Genomic DNA, 27,833 nt, shown 5'->3' on the forward strand with positions numbered 1-27,833 from the left:
TTAACTTACTCAATCGGTATATATTCTTGATCACTAAATACTATACTTACCCTTGCAGACAGTCATCAGTGCCTAAAGCAGCCTGCTATGGTTTAAATATTTATCCCCTCGAAAACTCATGTTGAAATTTAATTCCTGACGTGGCAGTATTGAGACGTGGGGCCTTTAAAAGATGACTGAACTGTGAAGGCTCTGCCCTTAAAAATGCATTAATCCATTCATGGACTAATGGATTAATCAGGTAATGAATTAAAAGGTTATCATGGGAGTAACAAGTGGCTTTATAAGAAGAGGAAAAGAGACCAGAGCCAGCACACTCAGCCCCTTGCCGTGTAATGCCCTGTGCCATCTCGGGACTCTGTACAGAGTCCCCACCAGAAGGAGGCCCTCCTCAGCAGATGTAGCACCTCAACACTAGACTACTCAGCCTACATCACTGTAAGAAATAAATTCCTTTTTAAAAATACATTACCCAGTTTTAAGTGTTCTGTGATAAGCAACAGAAAATAGACTAAGACACAGAGCTTTTTCTTTAAGCATCTAGGAGAAACATGTATGAGGGGGCTGGGACGTGCCTTGAGTCAACAAGACCTCAGGTTCACTTTGATATATCCAGTCCTTGAGCAGAGTGACTCATATATGGTAAGCAGGGACTGATATTGGTTCCTTTCTCTTCCCTTTCCAAAAGCCTTTAATTTTTTGTCATTTACCCTCACCACAATCCTGGAAGTTAGGTAAGACAGCTACAAACAGAGAGGTCATATAATTAGGCAGCAGAGCCAGGATTTAAAGCTTGGCCTGACTTCAAAGGCAATGCACCTTGCCCACTACAGTTCACCTTCCAGCTGTCAAGATCCCATAGTGGTTAAAAACACTGGCTCTAGCATCTGCCCACAGGAAGTTAAGACTCAGCTTTACCACTATTACATAACTGCAGCACGGAAAAGTCATGTCAATCTTACTTAAAAAGACTGTAATTTAATTTACCCAAAGACGTTACTTCAGTTTAAGAGTAGAACTCCCTTTCTTTTCCTAAGGAGTTCTTTTTGCTCCTTTTTGTCAGTCTTTCTCGTGTTTATGTCCTCAAAATAAAACTTACTATTCAGAGAACAAGATACAGTTCACCTACTGAGGAAACCTCAAAACTACTGAATTCCCAATATCCTGCTTAAGATATGCACAAGCATTTCCTGAAAGATGTAATTTACACAAAAGCAAATGTTCCTTTTTACAGTATCAGCCTAAGGCTTAGCAGTTCTTATACCAAATTTAAATAATCCATAAGCTTTATATAATAGAATATAAAACATAGCAATCATATTAACCCAAAATTGGAGACTATCTTAAATGATGCCCCTAACTTCCGGCTTAGAAAAGTGATTTCCTTTGGCCGATGAAATGTGAGTAGAAAAGACACGTCACTTCTAAAAAGAGGTCAGGAGTTCAAGACCAGCCTGGTCAAGATGGTGAAACCACATCTCTACTTAAAAATAAATAAATAAATAAATAAATAAATAAATAAATAAAAAATTAGCCAGGCATGGTGGCAGCTACCTGTAATCCCAGCTACTTGGGAGGCTGAGGCAGAGAACTGCTTGAACCTGGGAGGCAGAGGTTGCAGTGAGCCGAGATCAAGCCACTGCACTCCAGCCTGGGCACCAGAGTGAGACTCCATCTCAAAAAACAAAAAAGAAAAAAAATGAGTGTATGTGATGCAACTTGGAAACAGGGTGTCTATGGTATACACATAAAAAGGCTAACAGGTAAGACACAGACTTTAAAAAGGAATAGAAAACATCAGTCAAAATTTCTGCACTTCTACGTAGATTGAATTCTCCTCTTTAATACTAAACTAAATCTGGCTCTTCATTCAAGTTTAGGAAATATTTTTCTTCTATATTCTTGGACTTTTATCAGGACTTGACACAATTATCATCTCTACTATAACAATGCAATGACAGAATAGATAGACACAGCATCTCTGTTTAATTTTTTCTTAGAATTCAAACACTCCTAATCTGAATTTAAGAAATTCAGAGGGAACAGGGAAATAAAGGAAAACTGATGCACAGGAACATACTGCAATAAAATTTTTTATAAAACAGGTTTATAAACTAAGTTTCTTAGTCAAGAACAAAAAAAAGCAAGAAATGTATTCAACCAATCTCAAACACACCAGCCCTTCCCCCAAAAAGTATATCAACAATAAAAGAACCAATGAATAAAGTACCTTCCTTGCACAAAGCAATATTCTAGGTCCTTTAGTAGATACAAAAGATAAAGCAAGATCCTTGCCATTATGGAATTGAGCAGAAAAGATGTAAATAAATAAAAACGTACAAAGTAAAAATATTAAGAACTAAATAGCAACATAAAAAGAGAAGGAAAATTAAAAACAGTAACAGCATGTGTCTTTAGGCCTCAACATGAGCTATTCTTGGGAAAATATGACAAAGTGGGCCTGAAATATACACCCGCTGTCCAAACAATACAATGTCAAAATCCATCCCTGCCATGAGCAGCAGATTGGATTAGCAGATAGTGGCTATGATCTTAAACAAGGCACATCCAAAGCGTCAGTGTTCCTTCCATAAATATAAGCTACACATCCACAAGGAAGGAGAAAAGCATCTTAAGTGCTCTGCTTAGGTCTTGTTTAGAAAATCTGGTTGCTTGCTTACTCTTTTGTTATATGTGTCTCCCGAACAAACTGATGAAAATTCGTCTCTCTGCATTGCCTCGTAAGATGTCAGAAAGCTGAAATTAGAAGGTCATTGTGGGCCTACAATTTTATCCCAGGAAATATGCTAATAAGTACTGGGTCCTACATATACCCTTGCACTTAGCACTAATTTAGTTATTCCCCACAAAGGCTCAGTTGTGGACAAATTTGTTTCTGTGTCCACACCCACTGTCAAGCACATTAGGTCAGTCCAAACCACGTAGATTACTAAAACCTCCCACCTTTGGGATTCTTCAATACAGTATCTTCCATCTGACCCCTCCACCACTTAACAAAAACTCACGTAACCGCCCCCTCAATTAAATCTTTTTAAAAAGCTTCCAGTTGAAAAGTTTTGATGAAAGAAACAAGAAACCCATATTTCAGATTCCTTGACTCCAAACTTTCAGTTCTCAAAACTCAGTTATTTCTTACTTTTATCAATACACTTACAGGGGCTCTCTTTTGATCTCACACCAGTAGATGAACCTCCTGTCTCAAAAAATTACAGCCTACAATTTACTAAAGTCAAGAATTTCCTTTTATACAATAAATGCTTGTCCCCATCCTTTTCTGTGAGAAGCAGGGCTTTGCGTCATCACCCAGATTGGAGTGCAATGGTATAATCATAGTTCTCTGCAGCCTCAAACTCCTGGTCTCAAGCGATACTCCCGCCTCAGTCTCCCAAGTCGCTGGAGTTATAGCCACGAGCCACCATGCCCAGCCCCAGCCCTTCGTTATCAATTCTGTTAAGTTGGGAATTCTGTGAAACTGGTTCACTTTTAAAAGTAAGTTAAAAAGACAGCCTTAGTTGGGGTAAAAACCTTCTGGCAAAAGTAAAAATAATAAAATTCAACCTTGAAAAATTATTTGAGAGAAAGACAAAGATAGCTTGTGAAGATTGTATTTCAGTTATCAGCTATGGATTAAAAAGAAAGACACACCAACTTACCAACAACTAACGCTCCTCTTTCTGCAAAAGCCAGGGCATAGGCTCGGCCCAACCCTAATCAAAAACAAAATAATCAGAAGTTGAAGAAATGTCAGCATAATTTTTTTGATCCACTCAACCCAATCCCCATTTAAAGAAATTGGCGAACAATTAATTAAGTTTTAATGATATTCTCAAGCTATCCTATCACTGACATTCTCAACCTATCCACTCTCTTCTGCTTGCAGAGGTTGGAAAGCTTAAAACTGTATTTTTCCACCTATTCTACTACCATTTCCTACCATTCTACTTAGCTGCTAGGATGCTGTGAGTTGGGTTCCACCATCTGACGCAACTGCATAAAATTTAGAAGGTGGAAGTGAGACAGAGGCCACCTTACTGGGAGTTCCGGCTGTTGTTGTTAAGCTAATTTTCTTGAAAGTTCCTAGGTATTCAGAAACTGACTATAGTGGCAACTTCTTCATTCAGCTCCCTAATCCCTGGATGGCAGCTTCCATACTTCAGGTCCCTAGTGCCAGTGCTACTTGGGCTGTGGCACAGCTCCAATGACAGCCTCAGAGGTATTGCCTCCTCTAATGGATCAAATTCCTATTGTTTCAGAAGTCATTCTAAGAAGACCTGCCTAAAACCTAATTACCTGTATTGAATCCTTCACTGCTGAAAATATCTAGTGGTTTCTGCATCCTACACTGAACCTTGACTACACAGTCATCAAACACAAAAAATATTTAATTCTGACTCAAAGCTATAAGGTATAAATTTATATATCCAAAAAGAAATAATATCTATATATACAGCGAGAGAAAGTTTTGTTTTTGCTCTTTTTTTGAGATGCAGTCTCATTCTGTCGCCCAGGCTGGAGTGCAGTGGCATGATCTCGGCTCACTGCAACCTCTGCCTCCCAGGTTCAAGAGATTCTCCTGCCTCAACCTCGCGAGTAGCTGGTACTACAGGCATATGCCATCATGTCCAGCTAATGTTTGTATTTTTAGTAGAGATAGGGTTTCACCATGTTGGCCAGGATGGTCTCGATCTCTTGACCTCGTGATCTGCCCACCTTGGCCTCCCAAAGTGCTGGGATTACAGGTGTGAGCCACTGCCCCTGGCCAAGAGAAAAGTTTTATAGGCATAGAGCATCTCGGGAAAATTACATTAGAAACTGGCAATTAGTGGTACCTCTGGAGAACAGAACTATGTGGCTAGCAACAAGGAGTGGAAGGCTTACTTCTGGACTGTTTTTCTGTATTGTTTACATTTTTTAATATGTGTATATTTTTTACATTTTAAGATAATTGATAAATTTCATTAACAAATGAACAAATGTAATTAACAATTTATATTTAGTATAAATTAATCAATAAGTATACAAATAAACTGAGATGCATAAATTATTAGCCCCTTCCAAAAACAACCCAAGGCCAGGAGCGGCAACTCACACCCGTAATCCCAACACTTTGTGAGACAGAGGTGGGCGGATCATTTGAGGTCTGGAGTTCAAGACCAGTCTGGCCAACATGGTGAAACTCCGTCTCTACTAAAATCACAAAACTCAGCCAGGCGTGGTGGCATGGACCTGTACCCCCAGCTACTTGGGAGGCTGAGGTAGGAGAATTGCTTGAACCCAGAAGGCAGAGGCTGCAGTCAGCCAAGATCATGTCACTGTACTCCAGCCTCAGCAACAGAGTAAGACTCCCTCTCAAACAAAAACAAAAAGAAAACACACAGTTTTCCAAATCTAGAAAATTTCACCAAATAACTTATTTTAGAATTTAATACAAGCAGAAGGATCGCTTGAGGCCAGGAGTTTGAGACCAGCCTGGGCAACAAAGAGAGACTCCATCTCTTGAAAACATTTAAAAATTAGCTGGGCATGGTGGCACACACGTATAGTCCTAGCTATTCTGGAAGCTGACGTAAAAAGATCACTTGAGCCCAGGAGTTCAAGGTTACAGTGAGCCATGATCAGGTCACTGCATTCCAGCCTGGGTACAGAGTAAGACTTTTTCCTCTGGAAAAAAAAAAAAAAAAAAAATTAATCCACTATGAATGAATAAGAGAGAATTTAACCAGTTTACGAACAGCAGGTAAGGTGCTAAGTTCATAACTGTCTAGTCACAACTCATTGTTTCACAAAATCAATTTTGTGGGTTGCAACTAAAATTTATAAATAAAACAGAATAGAAAATAAATTTCAGGATGCACTGCCTGTACTACACACTGTATCATGAACTGGTTTTAAATACAGATGTGTGTGATTGTGTAAGTGTACTGAGTCCTCGTGTAAAATGTACTGCATACCATGTGTAAGTATGCTAACAGTGTCAAAGGAAGCGGTCCCTATCCTTGAATAATTTTCAGATATAGCCCCTGAAAATGAAAGTCTCCTTGCGATAGTAAAAACTTCTTAGAATGTAATCTCTGGACCTCCTGTATGAAAATTATCCAAGAACTGTCAAAAAAGATTTAAAACACCAAGTGTTGTAAAACACATTATTTACATCAAAACCAAAGTGTAAACAAAATGTTTTCCTAAAAACATTTAGAAGGTACGGGTACACGCAAATATATGCCCATGCAGATATAACCAGACAGCTATGGGTATAAAATACTTGGCTACTAATCAATACTAAAAGCATTTTCTGAAAGGCAGCATAAGAATCAACTTTATCAATCAGACATGAAAGTACATAGGAATTAATTGACAGAATTCCACAGTTTGCAACGTTTAATATATAACTCAAATAATTCATGCATTAGGGCCTTTCCAGGTATAAGGTATTACCAGTGGAGAATCAAAGGTGTATAATGTCAAGATCCCTGCACTTGGAGGTTACAGAGGTCACCCACTGGTGAGAAACTTGGGTAAAATCTCACTGCACAGCATCTATGTTGGTATGAATGTTTTAATTTTTTGTACTTTAAAAAATGGGGTTATTTCACATAACAATTTTCCATTTTGCCGCTCCTGAAATACAGGCAACTTTCCCACTGGCTGGGCCACTTCGGAAGTCTCTGCTCTCCAGTTCCTCAATGTGCCCATCCAACTCCCATTTTCTTTCTCCATCATACACCTGACCCCTGTGCGCATTTGAGATTACAACCTCTGCCAAGACTCCAGTGGATTTCGAGTACAGTTTGTGACTTGCTAAGCATACAAAGTCCAACGGGGAGGGCTCTTATCAGACGCCCTCTTTAAAGAAGGCCCTCTCACGAACTTAAAAGCGGACGACAGAGGGAAACAAACAGTGAACGACTGAATGACTTTTCAGCTGACAGCTCTGCGCTTCAGGGGGCGATTTCCAGCCCCCGCCCCTCGCGGCTTTTCAGTCCTTTAAAACACTAGGCAAAGAGCTAAGAGAGTTATTTGCAGGAAGACTAACAATCGATGCCCACAGATAAGCGTCAGGGAGAACTTTCACCCAGTTTTGCAACCAGCAGCCCAGCCTGGCCTCTCCCCTCAGTTAGGACCTTGGTAAGCCCACACCGGGGTGCTGGGGAGAAACGGGCTGTAACTGCCTGACAGACCAGGTGTTTCTGGCTCTTTCCTCAACAGATTCGGTGCCTCAAGAAGAGCCATTCCCCACCCCACCACCTCAGCTGCGTGACCTCAGCTGCGGCTGCGCGCATATACCGGCCCGAAAAGGGCGGCCAGCAGCGCGAAAGCAAGGCGTGCCACCTCCAACCTTCGCAAGCTCACCTGCCCCAGCGCCGGTGACAAGTACTACCCGCCCGTCGAATCTCAGCGGTGAGCCCATGAATAAGGCCTGCAGCGACACACACACAAGCACAAGCAGAGCGGCCGGGCCGGACTGCGGGACAGGAGGAGGCGGGGAATGGTGGGGGCGGGACGAGGGTCAGTGACTTGCCAATTTCTGGGAGGAAGACGGGCGCAGTGCGCGCGGCTCCCTTGGAATCCTGGGAAATGTAGTTCAGAGTGACTCCAATAGCTGGAAGGACCTGCCAAAGAGTCTGGGCTTGAAAGGACCATTTCTGCGGTTGGAAGCAATGGGAGCTGCTAGGACCTGTGTAAAAGAATAGTTGACTCCGACACCCTGCATTCACCTATTCACGTATCGTTTCATCATTCACTCAGTAAACGTTTTCTGAGTTTAGCTGCTGACCTAGAGAAACAGCCTGCGGTCCCTCTCCTTGAGGGGCTTCCAGAGATAGTGAGAGGTGACAACATGCTAGCAGCCCTCGCTCTCGGCGCCCCCTCGGCCTCGGCGTCCACTCTAGCGGCGCATGGGGAGCACTTCAGCCCGCCACGGCACTGTGGCAGTCCCTCTCTGGGCTGGCCGAGGCCGGAGCCGGCTTCCTCTGCTTGGTGGGAGGTGTGGAGGGAGAGGCGCGGGCGGAACCGGAGCTGCCCGCTGAGCTCGCGGGCCAGCGCGAGTTTCGGGTGGGCGTGGGCTCAGCGGGGTCCCGCACTCAGAGCGGCCAGCCGGCGCCGCGGGCCCCGCCGGCAGTGAGGGGCTTAGCACCTGGGTTAGCAGATGCAGACGGTGAGCCGGGTCCCCCAGCAGTGCCCGCCCTCTAATTCTTGCCCGGCCTCAACTGCCTCCCCGCGGGGCAGGGCTGGGGGCGGCAGCCCGCCATGCCCCAACCGTGGGCTCCTGCGCAGCCCGAGCCTCCCCGATGAGCGCCGCCCCCTGATCCGGCGCCAGGTCCCATCAACCGCCCAAGGGCTGAGGAGTGCTGGCTCATGCCTTGGGACTGGCCTGCAGCTCCTGCTACGGCTGTGGTGCAGGATCCACTAGGTGAAGCCAGCTGGGCTCCTGGGTCTAGTGGGGACTTGGAGAACCTTTATGCCTAGCCAAGGGATTGTAAATACACGAATCAGCACTCTGTGTCTAGCTCAAGGTTTCTAAACAAACCAATCAGTACTCTGTATCTAGCTCAAGGTTTTGTAAATACACCAATCCATACTCTGTATCTAGCTAACCTAGTGGGGACTTGGAGAACTTTTCTGTCTAGTAGGATGTGTCTAGCTAAAAGATTGTAAACGCACCAATCAGCACTCTGTCAAAATGGACCAATCAGCTCTCCGTAAAATAGACCAATCAGCTCTCTGTAAAATGGACCAATCGGCAGGATGTGGGTGAGGTCAGATAAGGGAATAAAAGCAGGCTGGCAGCCCTACCAGTGGCAACCTGCTAGGGTCCCCTTCCAGCTATGGAAGCTTTGTTCTTTCACTCTGCAATAATTCTTGCTGCTGCTCACCCTGGGTCTACAGTGCTTTTATGAGCTGTAAAGCGCACTGGGAAGGTCTGCAGCTTCACTCCTGAGGCCAGCGAGACCACGAACCCCCTGGGAGGAATGAGCAACTCCACACTCGCTGCCTTAAGAGCTGTAACATTCACGGCAAAGGTCTGCTGCTTCACTCCTGAAGCCAGCTAGACCACAAAGCCGCCAGAAGGAAGAAACTCCAAACACGTCTGAACATCAGAAGGAACAAACTCCAGACACACCATCTTCAAGAACTGTAACACCGTGAGGGTCCGTGACTTCATTCTTGAAGTCATGAGACCAAGAAGCCACCAATTCCAGACACAATATCCCCGGGAAGGAAAGTCCCCCTGAGTGATGGTAAAGATTTATCAGTGTAATAATCTCTGCACTTCTTACATGCAAACATCAGGGAACTGTCAAAATGCAGAGTCCTGGACCCCTACTGCTTACCTCCCAAAATAGAATCTCAAGGGACAAAAACATTTTGACGAGTGTTCCTAAATGATCTTGCATTTGTATGTTGAGAACAGTCATAGTTCATGCAACATTTATTGAGCATCTACTAAGTTTTGATAGGGTCCTCGAGCTACTCAGAGTCAGATGGTAAACTTTCAATAACGGTGCAGCCTAAGACTTGTGACAGGCCGGGCGCGGTGGCTCAAGCCTGTAATCCCAGCACTTTGGGAGGCCGAGACGGGTGGATCACGAGGTCAGGAGATCGAGACCATCCTGGCGAACACAGTGAAACCCCGTCTCTACTAAAAAAATACAAAAAACTAGCCAGGCGAGGTGGCGGGCGCCTGTAGTCCCAGCTACTCGGGAGGCTGAGGCAGGAGAATGGCGTGAACCTGGGAGGCGGAGCTTGCAGGGAGCTGAGATCCAGCCACAGCACTCCAGCCTGGGTGACAGAGCGAGACTCCATCTCAACAACAACAACAAAAAAAGACTTGTGACAAATGTGTGTAAGTGTGCTAATGGTGTCAAACAGGCCCTATCCCCACTGGGGAGAAAGAGGAAAAACTTTCTGAAGGAGATGAAGCAAGACCTAAAGTGGTGACCCCTACAAAGAAAGAAGGACATTACAGGCAGCACAAACACTAGCTAGGTTTGGGGAGAAAGAGGGTGAAGCCGCAAAAGTAAGCAAAGCCAGCAAGATCATGTTTAGATATTTGAATTTTGTGCTGAAAATGGTTTTAAGTAGGATTACTCCAGAGAGTGGTCAGAACACATTTACGTTATGGAAAGATCACTTTGCCCATTATGGAGGATTGATTGGATGTTGTGGGAAGTCAGGAACCCTGAACTGAGGGACCAGCTTTGAGCCGCAGCAGAGGAACATAAATTGTGAAGATTTCATGGACATTTATCAGTTCCCAAATAATGCTTTTATAATTTCTTATGCCTGTCTTTAATCTCTTAATCCTGTTATCTTCATAAGCTGAATATGTAAGTCACCTCAGGACCACTGTGATAATTGTGTTAACTGTACAAACTTATTGTAAAATGTGTGTTTGAACAATATGAAATCAGTGCACGTTGAAAAAGAACAGAATAACAGTGATTCTTAGGGAACAAAGGAAGACAACCATAAGGTCTGACTGCCTGCAGGGTCAGGCAAAAAGAGCCATGTTTTTCTTCTTGCAGAGAGCCTATAAATGGATGTGCAAGTAGGGAAGATATCGCTAAATTATTTTCCCAGCAAGGAATATTAACATTAATACCCTGGGAAAAGAATGCATTCCTGGGGGGAGGTCTATAAACAGCCGCTCTGGGAATGTCTGTCTTATGCAGTTGAGATAAGGACTTAGATATGCCCTGTTCTCCTGAAGTACCCTCAGGCTTACTATGGTGGGGAAAAGCTCTGCCCTGGTAAATTTGTGGTCAGACCAGTTCTCTGCTCTTGAACCCTGTTTTCTGTTGTTTAAGATGTTTATCAAGACAATACGTGCACTGCTGAACATAGACCCTTATCAGGAGTTCTGCTTTTGCCCTTTGCCTTGTGATCTTTGTTGGACCCTTATCAGTAGTTCTGCTTTTGCCCTTTGTCCTGTTCCCTCAGAAGCATATGATCTTTGTTCTGCTTTTTGCCTTTTGAAGCATGTGATCTTTGTACCTAGCCTCTGTTCTTACACCCCCTCCCCTTTTGAAACACTTAAAAAAAACTTGCTGGTTTGAGGCTCATGTGGGCATCATGGTCCTACTGATATGTGATGTCACCCCTGGCGGCCCAGCTGTAAAATTCCTCTCTTTGTACTCTTTCTCTTTATTTCTCAGCCAGCCGACACTTATGGAAAATAGAAAGAACTATGTTGAAATATTGCGGGCAAGTTCCCCTGATAATTGGAGGTGGGCAAGGAGAACATAGAAAAGATTTGGGGGAAATTATGGAGGCCAGGAGTAAGGCAGAGGAAATATTGAAGAAGAAATGTTGAGATATACTATATTTGAAAATGGAACTGACATGGACAGAAGGCAGGGAAATTCTGGGCAGAAGAGGGCAGGTCCCCAGCAAGGGCTCCACCCTCAAGCCTAGAACGACAGCCCAAAGTGAGAACATGCATCCCTGTTTTCCCTCTTGAATGTTGCCTTTTCCAAAAACACCTATCGTCCCCCTGCCCCCTATCCTGTGCCCATAAAAACCCCAGGCTCCACTGGCAGAGAGGAGAGAAGAAACAGCTTGACTTCAGAGGTATGGCTTGATGGCATTGCTCCTGGGGAAGATCACCTTCTCACTCCATCCCCTTTTCAGCTCCCCTTCCCACTGAGAGCCACTCTCATCAGCAATAAAATCCTCTGCATTCACCATTCTTCAATTTGTTCCTGTGACCTGATTTTTCCTGGATGCCAAACAAGAGCTCAGGTGCCACAGGTATGACACTAAAGGCTGTCACACTGACCCTCTGCCCTCACTGGCAGAGAGCAACTGCCTCACACCAAAAAACAAAGGGCCCACTGAGTTGTTTAACATTTAAGCTGTCAGTGGATGGCAAAGCTAAAAGAGCACTGTAACACACAGCCTCTGGGGCTTCAGGGGCCTCAGGTACCCCTCTAGACACTGCCAAGGGCCACACAGAATTTTGGTCCTGCATGCACTGGCCCCGGCTCCTGCACCCACTCAGCTGTGCTCCCCGTCCTGTGAGGGGTGGAACGCAGCGGAACCCAATGAGTGGAGTCCACCCCTGCCATAACCAAAGCAGCCAGCTAGTTCTAGATCCTGTGCACTCCAGTTCCTGCTCCCACCCATGAAGGGGTCAGGAAAATTTCCTGTTTCAGAACTAGTCTTTTTGATTAATTAGGTATAGATATGAGGAAAGAGCAACTGAAATAGTCCCATATTTTTGATTTCAGAATCTAGATTATGATGGGCCATTCATCAAAATAAAAAGTGGAGAAAGAGCAGCTTTGGAGGGGTTATGGTTCCAATTTTAGACAAACTGCATCTGGGAAGGGGAAGTGAAACTATGGTTAGAGATGTCTAGCAGACAGCTATGGTTCTAGAGCTCTGACAGCTTGGTTTCTGTTATAAATAAATTTCGGTGCCACAAAAGAAATAGCACTTGAATATAAATTTTTCTTTTTTCTTCTCAACAAGGCAGTTTACTTCTAAAGAAAGTTGCACTCTCACAGATGGAGCAATGGTGAGCTCACACCTGGACAGGGGAGGGGAAGGGGTTCTTATCCCTGACACACGTGGTCCCTGCTGCTGTGTTGTTCCCCTATTGACTAGGGTTAGTCTACACAGGCTAAACTAATTCCTATTGGCTAATTTAAAAAGAGTGATGGGGTGAGTGGTTTGGCAGGAAAAATGGTTATGGCAGGGAGGAAATCAGAATGAGTCAGGGTGGAGAATGAGCAGGTAATCAGAATGAGACAGGGTGGAGCAGGTAATCGGAAAAGGCTGCTTTACGAGGAAGTTAAGTTTAAAAGTAGAAGGCAAAGAATTGAACACATTGACATATCAATTCTTTTAAAAGAAATTTAGAACTCATATCTAGCAACCCCTCCTCTTGCATTTCCTTACAGCTCTTTCTCTTCAGACTTCTTTAACATGTCTTGGCTTAGTTGTTCTGTTGACTTTCCAAAAGAAGAAGCTTCTCTGGATAAGCTGGAGGATAGTTAAGGGAGGATTTAGTAAGTGCCATTTCTATGAACCTCTGCACCAACTCACAGATGCATGGTATGACACAGCACCTAACAAGAATAAGTACACCCATTATGGCTGCAAGGGAAGTAAGAATTGAGGCTATTATTCCTTTCCATTTACCAAACCACTTTTCTAGCCATCCTGTAAAGGAGTCATTTACCCCTAGTTGCTGGCTAACTCATTGGACAGAGCAGTCAGACCTTGCAATGCCTTTGTTATACTTCCATTAGGGGTGGTGTTGTTTGGGATGAAGGTACAACATTGAGTTTTAATCATGACACAAACTCCTCCTCTTTCTGCTAACATCATCTTTCAGGCTATGCTATTTTCCCAAGTCATCCCAATTAGTAGCCCCTAATTGCTGAGCTATTCCTTTAACAGCATCTCTAGGGTAGTTATTAAGTCACTGTTGATTGTAATAAATGTAGTTTATCCAACCTACATTTTTATTAATTGTCACCCACCAAAATATTGACTCAAATCCTGCAGCTATTCGATTTGGGGCTTTAAACTGATCTGGTATTCCCCATGGGACTCCATTTGCGTCTAAATAAGCGTGAGAGTTGAAAGACCTATAAGGGACCTCTCTCACTTTACGATGTCTTATTTTTCCTTCCTCCGGTTGATGAAATACCAGAGTAAAAGGGATGGCCAATTGAACTAGACCATAAGTACTGCTCTAATTATTTGGCAGAGTATCCAGTAAAGGTCCTCCATAATACCACCATGCAACCACTCAGGGATGAATAAGGGCAGACTGATGGGTCAGCTCTTGGAAGTGCCTGACTTAACTGCATCCTGTGAAGTCTCCAGGGAATGCCAAATTTTTCCCCTTGTCATTGGAGACATGAGGTAAAATTGGTTTTGGAAGATGGAGGCTGAATGCCCCTCAGGGGCTGACCCACAGGGTGTTGAACTTCAGGAAATAGCAGAGAAAGAGCTTGGCACAATTTGTTATTCCAGGTGGCAGAATCTTGTAAAAGAGCTACCGTGTACTCCGTGTCCACTTGATTTGAGGACCATCCCAGTGGAAAGGGAACAACCTGGGCCTCTGGCCTGTTGTGCGCACAAGCATAACAGTCGCTTTTGTTTAAAGTGCGAACGGAATATTTAATCCATTTTAACCAGTCATTGACATCTTTATACCCTCTTTCAATGGCTATGGTTTGCCTTGGGTCTCCTATTTCTACTACTGAGACCTTGCTTTTGTCATTTGGCATGAGGCGAGGCATAGTTTGATTTCCTAGGTTTGGGAAAGGGGCAGTTGTAGGAGGTGAAGGAGGGAGAAGAAAGCACATCTTAAAGAAACCGATAGGATCCTTTCCAGTGACCTCTGCTCCTAAACCATAGAAATGCTTTAAAGTGGGGTTAGAGTTGCTAGTGGTAGGAGTAGTAAAGGATATAGGCTCTGGGTTCGGAAAGGAAAGGAAAAGATAGATAGATTAAGCTTTTCTTCGCTTTAATTTGGTAGGGCTTGATACAGGAACAATGGCCCATTATTCTGATGATAATGGCGCTTATTTGACTCGGTTGTGATGTGTCCATCCCCCTTCTGCAGTATGAACAGCAGTCTGGGTGGTTAGCAGCACAAGATAGGGTCCTTCCCAGGCTGACTCGAGTTTTCCTTCTTTCCACCCTTTGATGAGAACATGATCCCCAGGCTGATGCTGGTTTACTGGAAATTCTAGGGGTGGTACCTATGCTAAGAGACATTTAGTTTTGAGGGAAAGGAAAGTGGAAGATAAACCAAGTATATAATTTCTGAGAAACTGATCTTTTGTTTTAAATTTGGGAATGCCAGCAGTGGACTTTATACTCTTTAGTGGCTCCTTGCTGAGAAATTTCCTTTAGCACTTATTTTTATTAGTTTTTAGACCAAAGAAAGCCAAACACCATTTTACATTTGACAATACTTCCTGTATGATTTTATACCAGATAAGCTAAAATTTATCTTTATATTAGTGTGTTATTAATGTTAAACTTGATTTTAATAAAACCCTGTAGACATTTATCGAATTTTAATGTCTGACCGTAAAGTAAGATTTCCATAGACTCTTTTTAACCTTTTATAATTTTGTTAAAGATCAGTTAGTGTTTTAAGAAAAACCTATTGTGCTTTTATTTTAATGTCCAGTTCACAGAAAAACTGCATGATACCCCTTTAACTTTAGCTAATATATTTATATACAGAATTTCCTTTACAATTAATGTTTTAAAACTTGCTTAAACCTTTAAAATGAAATATTTTTTAACCTTTTAATGTAGGTAAAAATCCACATTCTTATGCCACTTTATAATCCTTTTACGAAAAGTATATTTTACTTTTCTTATACACCTTGCACATAAAGTGTTTCTTTAATAGTTTTACACTCAGGAGGCCTAATTACCTTTAAATTATACAACATTTCTTGCATAAATTCTCTTTTATAACATTTTTTTCACGACTTTCACAGAGAAGTCCTCGACATGCCTCAACTTTCTGATGTGTTGCAAACATCCCTTTCTTTAAACAACCAGTTAATTTATTTTAGGACAAGAATCTACCATATAACATTCTTTTTTAAAAATTTTTGAACATTTTTTATTGTTTCCTTACCTTTATAGTGTTGCTATAGAAATATCTGATAATAATCTGAGAGTTATTCATCTTTACTGAGCAATTTTATCTCTGGAACATTTTATAATTTTATCTTTGAAATGGTCATTATAATGTATTTAATGTGGGATATTTAATTATCCATTCTTTCTTTTTTTCTTTTTCTTTTTTTTTTTTCCTTCACCAGGAGGCGGAGCGTGCAGTGAGCCGAGATCACGCCACTGCATTACAGCCTGGGTGACAGAGCAAGACTCTGTCAAAAAAAAAAAAGAAAAAGAAAAAAGGAGTACATAGAAGCACAACTAGTCTCATTACACAAGATATTTCCCAATTGAGTTTAGGCTCACAGACCCTGGTCAACTGGCACCGTATCACCAGTAACCTGGCAAGCAACCTGACAAGCTCAAACAAGTTTTTCTCTTTTCTCCATTCTGCAAATTATCCTAAGTCACTTGGCTGGCAACTGCAATAGAGATCTAAATTGTGCTGGGATCTGGGAAATATCATTTTTGCTTGTGATGACTGCTGCTCATGTTTTCTAAGTATTGTGGGTGTGTGGCTGCTGCTGCACTGGTCTTATGCATCCTGTGCTCTTTGGAAAAGTAAGACATGTGAGAGAATTGCAGTTGAGTTCATCCTACTTTGGAGGTGCAAGAGGAGCTAGCATTCACCCTAGTGTAACAGCACAAGATACAGTGATAGCATCCAGTGGTGACCAGTGTAAAAAAGGGATGCTTTCCCTGCATATTCTCACTTATAAGTGGGAGCTGAACAATGAGAACACATGGACACAGAGAGGGGAACATCACACACTGGAGCCTGTCAGGGCATGGGGGGCAAGGGGAGGGAAAGCATTAGGACAAATACCTAATGCATGTCGGGCGTAAAACCTAGATAACAGGTTGAAAGGTGCAGCAAACCACCATGGCACACGTATACCTATGTAACAAACCTGCATGTCCTGCACATGTATCCCAGAACTTAAAGTAAAATAAAAATAAATGAATAAATATTTCTACATTTTAAAAAAGTGGTGCTTTTAATAAAAGCAGTACCATGTTTTCCATTTTAAACTTACTTCTTGGGCACACAGATCCCTATGCGGGAGGTAAGATTTGAACATGCATACATTCAGCCTTTATTTATTAAGGGCTTGTATTAGTCTGTTCTCATGTTGCTAATAAAGACATACCCAAGACTGGGTAATTGTAAAGGAAAGAGGTTTAATTGATTCTTGGTTCCACATGACTGGGAAGGCCTTACAATCATGGTGGAAGGCAAATGAGGAGCAAAGTCACATTTTATATGTCGTCAGGCAAGAGAGAACTTGTGCAAGGGAATTCCCATTTATAAAACCATCGGATTTTGTGAGACTTATTCACTACCATGAGAACAGTATGGGGGAAACCACCCCCATGATTCAATTATCTCCCACCAGGTCCCTCCCATGACACATGGGAATCATGGAAGCTACAGTTCAACATGAGATTTGGATGGGGACACAGCCAAACCATATCATTTCACCCCTGGCCCCTCCCAAATTTCATGTCCTTACATTTCACAACCAATCATGCTGGCCAGGTATGGTGGCTCACACCTGTAATCCCTGCTCTTTGGGAGGCCAAGGCAGGTGGATCACCTGAGGACAGGAGTTTTAGACCAGCCTGGCCAAGATGGTGAAACCCTGCCTCTATTAAAAATACAAAAATTAGCCAGGCATGGTGGCACATGCCTGTAGGCCCCGCTACTCAGCAGACTGAGGCAGGAGAATTGCTTGAACCTGGGAGGAGGAGATTGCAGTGAGCCGAGATTGTGTCACTGCACTCCAGCCTGGGTGACAGACTGAAACTCCATCTCAGAAAAACAAAAAACAATCATGCCTTCCCAACAGTCCCCCAAAGTCTTAACTCATTTCAGCATTAACTAAAAAGTCCACAGTCCAAAATCTCATCTGAGACAAGGCAAGTCCCTTTTGCCTGTGAGCCTGTAAAATCAAAAGCAAGTTAGTTACTTCCCAGACACAATTGGGGTACAGGGATTGGGAAAATAAACTTGTTCCAAATTGGAGAAATCAGCTGAAACAAAGGAGCCACAGAACCCTTGCAAGTCCAAAATCCAGAGGGGCAGTCAAATCTGAAAGCTCCAAAATGATCTCCTTTGACTCCATGTCTCACATTCAGGTCATGCTGATGAAAGAGGTGGGTTCCTATGGTCTTGGGCAGCTCTGCCCCGGCTTTGCAGGATAAAGCCCCACTCCTGGCTGCTTTCACGGGCTGGCATTGAGTGTCTGTGGCTTTTCCAGGCACACAGTACAAGGTGTCAGTGGACTTACCATTCCGAGGTCTGGAAGACGGCGGCCCTCTTCTCACAGCTCCACTAGGCAGTGCCCTGGTCGGGGCTCTGTGTGGGGGCCTCAACCCCACATTTCTCTTCTGCACTGCTCTAGCAGAGGTTATCCATGAAGGCCCTGCCCCTGCAGCAAACTTTGTCTGGACATTCAGGAGTTTCCATACATCTTCTGAAATCTAGGCAGAGGTTCCCAAACCTCAATTCTTGACTTCTGTGCACCCCCAGGCTCAACACCATGTGTAAGCTGCCAAGGCCTAGTGCTTACACCTTCTGAAGCCATGGCCTAAGCTATTCTTTGGCCCCTTTTAGCCATGGCTAGAGCGACTGGGGTGCAGGGTATGAAGCCCCTAGACTGCATACAGCAGAGGGAGCCTGGGCACGGCCCACAAAACCAGTATTTCCTCCTAGGCCTCCAGGCCTCTGGTGAGAGAGGTTGCTGTGAAGACCTCTGACATGCTCTGGAGACATTTTCCTCATTCTCTTGGTGATGAACAGTTGGTTCCTCATTTCTTATGCAAATTTTGCAGCGGGCTTGAATTTCTTCTCAGAAAATGGGTTTTTCTTTTCTATCGCATTGTCAGGCTGCAAATTTTCCAAACTTATATGCTCTACTTCCCTTTTAAACGTAAGTTCCAATTTCAGACCATCTCTCTCAAGTTCAAAGTTCCATAGATTTCTAGGGCTGAGAAATGCCACCAGGCTCTTTGCTAAAGCATAACAAGAGTGACCTTTGCTTTAGCTCCCAACAAGTTCCTCATCTTCATCTAAGACAACCTCAGCCTGGATTTCATTGTTTACATCATTATCATCATTTTGGTCAAAGTCATTCAACAAGTCACCAGGAAATTCCAAACTTTCCTACATTTTTCTGTCTTCCTCTGAGCCCTCCAAACTGTTTCTATCTATGCCTGTTATCCAGTTCCAAAGCCACTTCCACATCTTCGGGTATCTTTACAGCAGTGCCCCACTCTACTGGTACCAATTACCGTATTAGTCTGTTCTCATGCTGCTAAATAAAGACATACCTAAGATAGGGTAATTATAAAGGAAAGAGGTTTAATTGACTCACAGTTCCACATGGCTGGGAAGGCCTCACAATCATGGCAGAAGGTGAATGAAAAGCAAAATCACGTCTTACAAATCGGCAGGCAAGAGAGAGTTTGTTCATGGAAAATTCCATTTATAAAACCATCAGATCTCATAAGACTTATTCACTACCAGGATAACAGTATGGGGGAAACCGCTCCTGTGATTCAGTTATCTCCCACCAGGTCCCTTCCACGACATGTGGAAATTATGGGAGCTACAATTCAAGATGAGATTTGGGTGGGCACACAGTCAAACCATATCAGAGCTGCTATGGGTCAGGCACTGTTGTTAGTGCTACAAACAAAATAGACAAGGTCCCTGCATTTATAGATCTTACATTCTAGACAGAAAAGAGAGTTGATAAATAAATAATTCCAGATAACTGCAAGTGCTAAGGGAAAATATTTATTAATTTAACAGATGTCATTATTTTCTAGGCATTTTCTTAGTATTTTACAAATATTAACTTATCTGATTTCATAACAACATAAAAAGTAGATGCTATAATTATCCTCACTTTCAGATGAGAAACCCTTGCACAAAAAGGTTAAATAACCGCTAGCATATAGTGAAGTGAGAATTCAAACCCTGGTAATTTTTGCCTAAAACAGGATAATTCGATTCAAAAGAGACTGGAAGCAGAGGCAGGCAGGGGAGGTACAAATCTACAGAAGGTATCTTGGAAAGGCTTACAAGGAAGTGAATTTTGAGCTGAGACCTGAATGCCAACAAGGAACCAGTCAAGCAAGGATTAGGACAGAGCCTTCTGGGCAGAATGAACAGCACACACAAAAGCTCTGTGGGGAAAACACCTTGACTTACTGGTCTATGAGGAGGTCAAAGAAGTGGACAAGGACCGGATTGGTGGAGCCTTGTAGGCAACAGTTACGAGTATGGATTTTCTTCTAATTATAATGGAAAGCCCTTGAAAAGCCAGGGAGTAAAATAATCTGATATGTAAAACTACAAATTTCATTACATATACTTGTAAGAATGTATGTGCATAGAGAAAAGCCCAGGGAGAGGCATACCAACTGATAACAGTGGTTAGTTCTGGAGATGTGTTCAAAGAGACTTTGACTTTATCTTTTTTTTTTTTCACATGAAAATGTACTTGTGTCATTATACAAATGAATAATTTTTAAAACAACAAGATATGCTCCTTAAAATACCATGTATTGCATAGCATAAAATCTACTCAATTACAAGCAGATGCAGCATGCTAAAGAAAACGCAATATATTGTGCAGCTTGCGTAGCCTGAGTTGTATAATGTGTATCTCCCTTAGAGAAACCACAAGCAGCCATGTGTATTGCATAATGAGCCAATCAGCTTAGGAAGCAGAGAAGTTGGGAGTCCTGAGGAGAAGCATGCTAAGTAAAGCTGCATGCTGAGGCCGAGAAATTGCAATTCAGGAATAAGAACTTAGCTGGTTTCTCTAACTGGAAAGCCATGGATGATCTGTGCGTTGTATAAACTATGAAAACCACTTTCAGTGTAAAGTTGAGCTACTGCCAGCATTTTGGTGAAATGTACCTGATGAAGTGTGCATTAGGAGTAAAACTGGCTGACCTCATTCACCTATTCCTTTGACACTGAAGCCACTTGGGATTTACCACCCGCTTCACAATTTTGTTATGTTCAGTCTTCCAACTTCCTGTTCATAACCCCTCTTTTATCACTTAGTTTATTTCCTGCTGTCTTGTTCTCCACCTCAACTCCTTTTATTCTGCTTAGAGACTTCAGAATCCATGTGCATTGGACCCACTGAATTGGACCCATGCAATACTTGTATCTGAGTTAATGCTCTCATTTCCAGTGACTTTTTAAATTTAAACAATGCCTAGAACCCTCGCCCATACTCACACCCTGAATGTATTCATTACCAAGAACCTTACCACTTCTGAAATCTCCTGTCCGAATGTCCTGCCTTTCTAACACAAGTGCTCCCACTGCAGAATTCTCCAGCACCATGACCTCCAGTGCATCCTTGGCGCTCCTAATACCCAGGCCCTTTTCTTTCTTACTTTCTTGTCTTGCTTAGACTCTATGATCCACCATTACAATCTACAACCTTGCTTCTCTTTTCCTTCTATCATGCTTTCCTAGAAAACTTTGCAGTTTTCCAGTTTAAAATGTTTTCTAACTTCTAACCTTTCTTTCTTGATGCATGAGTTATTTACAAATTATCTTCTTAATATCAAACAAGGAAATTTCCTAGTAATCTTTTTGTCAATGATTTTGAACTTAATGCATTATTATCAAAAAACATTCCCTGATTTCAAGCCTTTTAAATATAGGGAAGCTGGCTTTATGATCTACCATACTGTCAATTTTAACTAGGATTCCATGTATACTTGAAAAGAATGTGTATTTGCAGTTTGGGGCTCAGGGTTCCATATATGGTCATTAGGTCAAGTTTGCAGATCATATTGTTCAAGTTTTCTATATCCTTACGGATATTTTATCTGCTTGTACTATCAGTTACTAACAGAAATATGTTTAAAATACCCCACTATGATTCAGGGGTTTTCTAAATCTCCTGTCATTCTTTCCATTTTTTGCTTTATATACATTTGAAGGTTTGCTATTGTCCTGTCATCCACTTCATACTACTGAAGACCAGACCCCAGGAAACTATCTACACCCTCCCGAGGAACATGAGGACCTTAGCAGGTTTACTTTTTTAAATTCTGGAGAAATTGTCTGTTTGGTGTTTCACTGGAATGCAATCACCATAGCCAAGGAGTGTCTTGACAAGCCAATGCTGAGTCATAAGCTAATTCTTTAGGGCAAGACCTAAGACTGTCAGCTTGCACAAAAAACGTGGAGAAATTCCTCAAAAAAAAAAAAAAAAGTGGACTACTGTTTTGCACAGACAATACATTTTCACTGCAACTGGCCTTTTACAATTGTAAATAGACAGCATGACAACTCTTTGAAGTTAGCGTTAGCAACTCGGATTCAAAGCAGTAGCCAGTCCAATGTAGACCATGGGAGGGGCCTAAGTATTTAACATAGATTAGCAGAGGATATAGAATCAGAAAATGCAAGAAAAGTTCTGGAATGAATGATACAAGTTACTTTTACTTAAAAGTCACACCTCAGTTTGAATTTCAACACCTTCCCTATCTATATAAACATGTATAAATTATTTACCTACTCTAATCCCCTTCTGAAAGATATAATTTAAGTGCCTAGTAAATACTAACTGCTCAATAAAGGTTACTTTCCTTCATAAGGAGGGAGAGTTTCCTCTAGGACACCACAGTGATTATAACTTTATATTCATAGATGATTGGATATATTTATGCCTAATTATGCATAGAGCTCATAGTATAAACTATGGGTTTAGTCCTTCTCATCTAATTCTCAGTTTTAAAAAATCTCCTCAACATTTGGATATAAGAGGTGGCTTAATAGGTATATTAGTTATTAATGCTCTTTAACAAATTACTCCAAAACCTAGACACTTAAATCACAAACATTTCTTTATTTTCTCAGTTTATGTGGGTGGGAAATCTGTGCATAGCTTAGCCAGATACCTAAAGCTTGCAGTCTCTCAAAATGTGTCTCACAAGGCAATCAAGGTGTCCACTTCAACTGCAATCATTTCAAGCCTCATCTGGGGGAGGACCCACTCTGAGTTCACTTCTGTGGCAATAGGCAGACCGCAGGTCTTTTCTGGCTGTTGGCTGGGGACATCAGTTCCTTGCCACCTGGATACTCCATAAAGCCACTCACAGCATGCAACTGGCAATTCAGAGTGAGCAAATGAGAGAGCAAGAGAAGACTCCCCCCAAAAGAAGCCACCATCTTAAAAAAAATAGATTTTATGTTTTAGAGCAGTTTTAGGTTCATAGCAAAATTGAGCAGAAAGTGCAGAGTTCCCATATACACTCTGTTCCCCTCACCACACACACAAACTCTCCCACTATCAACATCCCTACCAGAGGGGTACATTTGTTACAATCAGTGAACCTACATTGACACATCATTATCACTCAAAGTCATGGTATACATTAGGGACAAATGTGTAATGACATATATCCATCATTATAATATCACACAAAGTTTTTCATTGTCCTAAAATTCTTCTTTGCCTATTCATTCCTCCCTCTCCCTAGGGGTGACGTACTCTCCCCTAGTACCTGACAACCATTGATCTTTTTGTTTTATCCATAGATTTTCCTTTCCAGAATGTCATATAGTTAAAATCTTACACTATGTTGCCTTTTTCAGATGGGCTTTCTTCACTTAGTAATATGAATTTCAGTTTCTTCCATGCCTTTTCATGGAAGTGCATTGACTCCATTGGCTCTCCTAATACCCAGACCCTTTTCTGTCATACTTTCTCCTCTTGCTTAGACTCTGTGATCCACCATTACAATCCACAACCTTGCTTCTCCTTTCCTTCTATCATGCCTTCCTGGTTTTCAAAGAAAACTTTGAAGTTTTCCAGTTTAAAATGTTTTCTAACTTCTTTTTTTTTTCCCCTTCGCTAGTTTTTCTTTAATTATTATTATACTTTAAGTTCTAGGGTACATATGCACAACATGCAGGTTTGATGCATAGGTATACATGTGCCATGTTGGTTTGCTGCACCCATCAACTCATCATTTACATTAGGTATTTCTCCTAATGCTATCCCTTCCGCAGTTCCCCACCCCTGAACGGGCCCCAGTGTGTGATGTTCCCCGTCTTATGTCCAAATGATCTCATTGTTCAATTCCCACCTGTGAGTAAGAACACGCGGTGTTTGGTTTTCTGTCCTTGTGATAGTTTGCTGAGTATTGGGGGAACCCGCCCCCAATATTTCAGTGTAGGTTCTATGTTCCATAAGTGTCGGCTGGCTGAGAAATAAAGAGAAAGAGTACAAAGAGAGGAATTTTACAGCTGGGCCACCGGGGGTGACATCACATGTGTGACATCACATCACAATCCACATATCACAGGATTGTGATGCCCACCTGAGCCTCAAACCAGCAAGTTTTTTATTAAGGGTTTCAAAAGGGAAGGGGGTGTAACAACAGGGAGTAGATCACATGCTTCAAAGGGCAAAAGGCAGAACAAAGATCACAAGGCAAAGGGCAAAAGCAGAACTCCTGATAACGGTCTATATTCAGCGATGCATGTATTGTCTTGATAAACATCTTAATAGAAAACAGGGTTCGAGAGCAGAGAACTGGTCTGACCATAAATTTACCAGTGAAGGGTTTTTCCCCACCCTAGTAAGTCCGAGGGTACTGCAAGAGACCGGGGCGTATCTCAGTCCTTATCTCAACTGCATAAGACAGACATTCCCAGAGCGGCCATTTATAGATCTCCCCCCAGGAAAGCATTCCTTTCCCAGGGTATTAATATTAACATTCCTTGCTAGGAAAAGAATTTAGCGATATCTTCCCTACTTGCAAGTCCATTTATAGGCTCTCTGCAAGAAGAAAACCATGGCTCTTTTTGCCCGACCCTGCAGGCAGTCAGACCTTATGATTGTCTTCCCTTGTTCCCTAAAAATTCCTGTTATTCTGTTCTTTTTCAAGGTGCACTGATTTCATATTGTTCAAACACACATTTTACAATAAGTTTGTACAGTTAACACAATTATCACAGTAGCCCTGAGGTGACGTACATCCTCAGCTTACAAAGGTAACAGGATTAAGAGATTAAAGTAAGATAGGCATAAGAAATCATAAAAGTATTATTTGGGAACTGATAAATGTCCATGAAATCTTCACAATTTATGTTCCTCTGCCGCAGCTCCAGCCAGTCCCTCTGTTCGGGGTCCCTGACTTCCCGCGACAGCTGAGAATGATGGTTTCCAGCTTCTAACATTTCTTTCTTGATGCGTGAATTATTTACAAGTTTGCTTCTTAGTATCAAACAAGGAAATTTCCTAGTAATCTTTTTGTTAATGATTTTGAGCATAATGCATTATCATCAAAGAATATTTTCTGATTTCAAGCCTTTTAAATATAGGGAAACTGGCTTTATGATACACCATACTGTCAATTTTAACAGTGAAGATGAAGCTCTTTTTTTTTTCATTGTTGATTAATAATCCATTGTGTGGATGTGCCACATCAGTAGAAGGACATCTTGGTTGCTTCCATTTTTGGCAAGCCATAGTCATTTTGTAACCTAAGGAAGTGATATCCCATGACTTTTGCAATATTGTCTTCATTTGAAGCAAGTCAATAAGTCCACCCCATAGTCAAAGAGGGGAGATTGTACAAGGGCATGGATACCAAGAGGGAAAAATCGTGCGGACAATTGTAGAGGCTGCCCACCACACCAGGAGAGACAAATGTTTACACACCTTGACCATGCCCAAGCAGTCAGGCCAGTTAAACAATGTCCTGTACAGAGTCCGTACCTGTGAAAAGAGTATAGTATTCTTGTTTTAATGTCGCATAATTTACCAAAGTACTGAAAACTTTAAGCCACATTGCAGATGTACTTGGCCCTATTGAGAATAATACTAAAGCAATGCATAGCACTTTAAAAATTGCTGCCAGCTCATTTTCCTTGGAAAACAGAATCTATTTCTGGTACATTTTCTTGGGGAGTTGCCCATCCTATTCAAGTTTTCAAAAAAGGGACCTTTCAACTAAATTGTCATTTGTCCCACTCCTGTCTGTGCTACAGAGGAGAGCACGTTACAGAGAATACAGTAGGCAATAAGTAAAACAATTCCAAAAATATTACAAACATACATTACATCGCTGAAATGTATGTATGAATGTATGAATTCAGATCCTACATTTTAATTTTTGTAGGGAAATTTTATATTATTTACCCTCAGCTAAAATAAAAGAGTAAAATTCTTTTGCTTTCTTTCCTTCCCAAGTCATATAATCCCTATACTAGCCCAATATTTGGTGAAAAAGGTGTTTGTGAACCTATATATTGGTGGGAACAATGGATCTACGTGCTAATTTATGACTTTTTACAACCGAATTCTTTAATTATCTGAGAATTGTGTCCAGATGCACATAGAACCTCTTTTCTTTGTGTCCTTAGATTATTACATCCAAACTGATTATATTCTCATGTGAAACAACGGATTTACGCAAACATGGGCTGTGATTTAAAAAAAAAAAAAAAAAAAAAAAAAAAAAAAAAAAAACCACTGGCACCATAAGGCCGCAAGAGGGAGTAAAGAGCCACAGAAACATTAGCGTCTTTAAGGCTAGGCTCTACCATTCCCGAGGAAATAGAGAACTTCTGTTGTTTCTATTTCCCCCTCTCTCTTTTTCCTTCTAAGAATTCAGAGACTTTCTTCTGACCAAAGGCAGAGCTAGTATCTACAGATCTCGCTGTTACGATGAGGCAAAGTTAGTCGGGAGCAGCAGCTTCTCCCGCTGTTGTCCTGGCTGACTTCCCAAGGAACACTTTCCCATACCAAACTACCAGCAGTGGGCTCCTGTCTCCGTGCTGAGGGCACCCTCCGGTGCCTGTCTCTGCTCTCCGATTTGCCACCAGAGCCCAAATATCTGGTGTATGGGAAGACTTGTTATGTTGAACGCTTCAATCGCTTCTTAAATTGATTTATCATGGCACTGAAGCAATTAGATGATATACAGACCAATGAATCACTTGCAAAGGCTGCAGTAAGCACTCAGCAAGAGGAGAAAAGCCAGACTGAGAGTCTGAGGAAACGCACCTACCTCGGAATGACATAAATGGAAATCCCTCAATTACACTCCCCATCATTCCTGAGTCCTTCGCAACGGGGGACGTTCTAAAACTCAGCCCCATAAATGGTGGCATGTTATACCTAATAACCATCCGGGTGTTTTGGGATTTGTTTGTTGTTGTTGCTGTTAGTTCAGCTTGAACAAAGGAGTGATGAATTGAGCTGAGTAAGATATTTAGTCCCTCAGCAGAGTTACTCAGAAGCTGCAGGCAGTATGTAAGGCAAAAAATACAGCGAGGAGTCAACACAATGGGAGATAAGTTATGACTGAGACAATAGAAATACAATTCCTTGAGTCCTGGCTGTCGCTTATTCACACACATGGATTCATCAGAACAGGTTGCCAAACTACAAGGGAAAAAAACCAAAATAAATTGCCAACTGTCTGCCACGGAGTTAATTTTCCTACTACATTTCTTTGATAACTCTCCTCCAAAGGATTCAAAGAGTTGTGCTGAATGGAAATTTCTTTTAAACACTGCCAGAGATGAAGTGAAGTCTCACCTTGATGGTGGGAGAAAAGATGGGAGAAGGAAAAAACAATAACCAAGATGCCTTAAAGCAGAGAGGACTGGAGAAAGAGCAATGGCTAAATTCTTCAGTGTGCAACATGCAGCTGGCTAAAGGAAGGAGGATGCAGCCAAGGCTCTTCACTACAGAGATATTGAAAGCTTAGAGGAGTGTATTGCAACTTTGGAGACTCGTCACATCCCGCATCTTGTAATCTTCCAGCAGAGTTCAGATCCAGACTCCTCAAACCCCCCAGCTGCCCCTCCCTAACACCCTTCTGCTCTTAACACTGGTCCCTCCTACACAATGCTTATTTATTATGGAGAAATCTGTGCCTCCAGCTCACCGTAAACTTGTATTCCTGCCATGGTATATGTTCCTTCCCAGCTTGAGACCTGATTGAATCAGTATCATTTTACACCCGCATCCCAAAGCTCAGGGACTTCTGAGAAGCAGGCCAGCCTTTTACTCTGGCTGAGAAGTCGCTGTGTCAAGTAGACTCATCTCAGAAGTCTCAGCAAAAGACGATGAAGTCCCAGTGGCTTG

At 42.1% G+C, this 27,833-nt stretch overlaps 1 protein-coding gene across 1 annotated transcript in view; it reads right to left on the reverse strand.

Annotated features, from left to right (window-relative positions):
* The window catches only part of HSD17B4 (hydroxysteroid 17-beta dehydrogenase 4), an 89,419-nt gene extending 81,861 nt beyond the window's left edge, over positions 1-7,558 (reverse strand). The window contains exons 1-2 of the mRNA XM_050794417.1: positions 7,372-7,558; positions 3,675-3,728 (exon numbers count right to left, since the gene is read on the reverse strand). Of these exons, the coding sequence (XP_050650374.1) occupies positions 3,675-3,728; positions 7,372-7,429 (112 nt within the window). The 5' untranslated portion in view covers positions 7,430-7,558. The remainder of the gene's footprint in view (positions 1-3,674; positions 3,729-7,371) is intronic.
* Positions 7,559-27,833: the final 20,275 nt, after the last annotated feature.

The sequence above is a fragment of the Macaca thibetana genome, chromosome 6 (genome assembly GCF_024542745.1).
Source record: "Macaca thibetana thibetana isolate TM-01 chromosome 6, ASM2454274v1, whole genome shotgun sequence".
NCBI classification, from domain to species: domain Eukaryota; kingdom Metazoa; phylum Chordata; class Mammalia; order Primates; family Cercopithecidae; genus Macaca; species Macaca thibetana.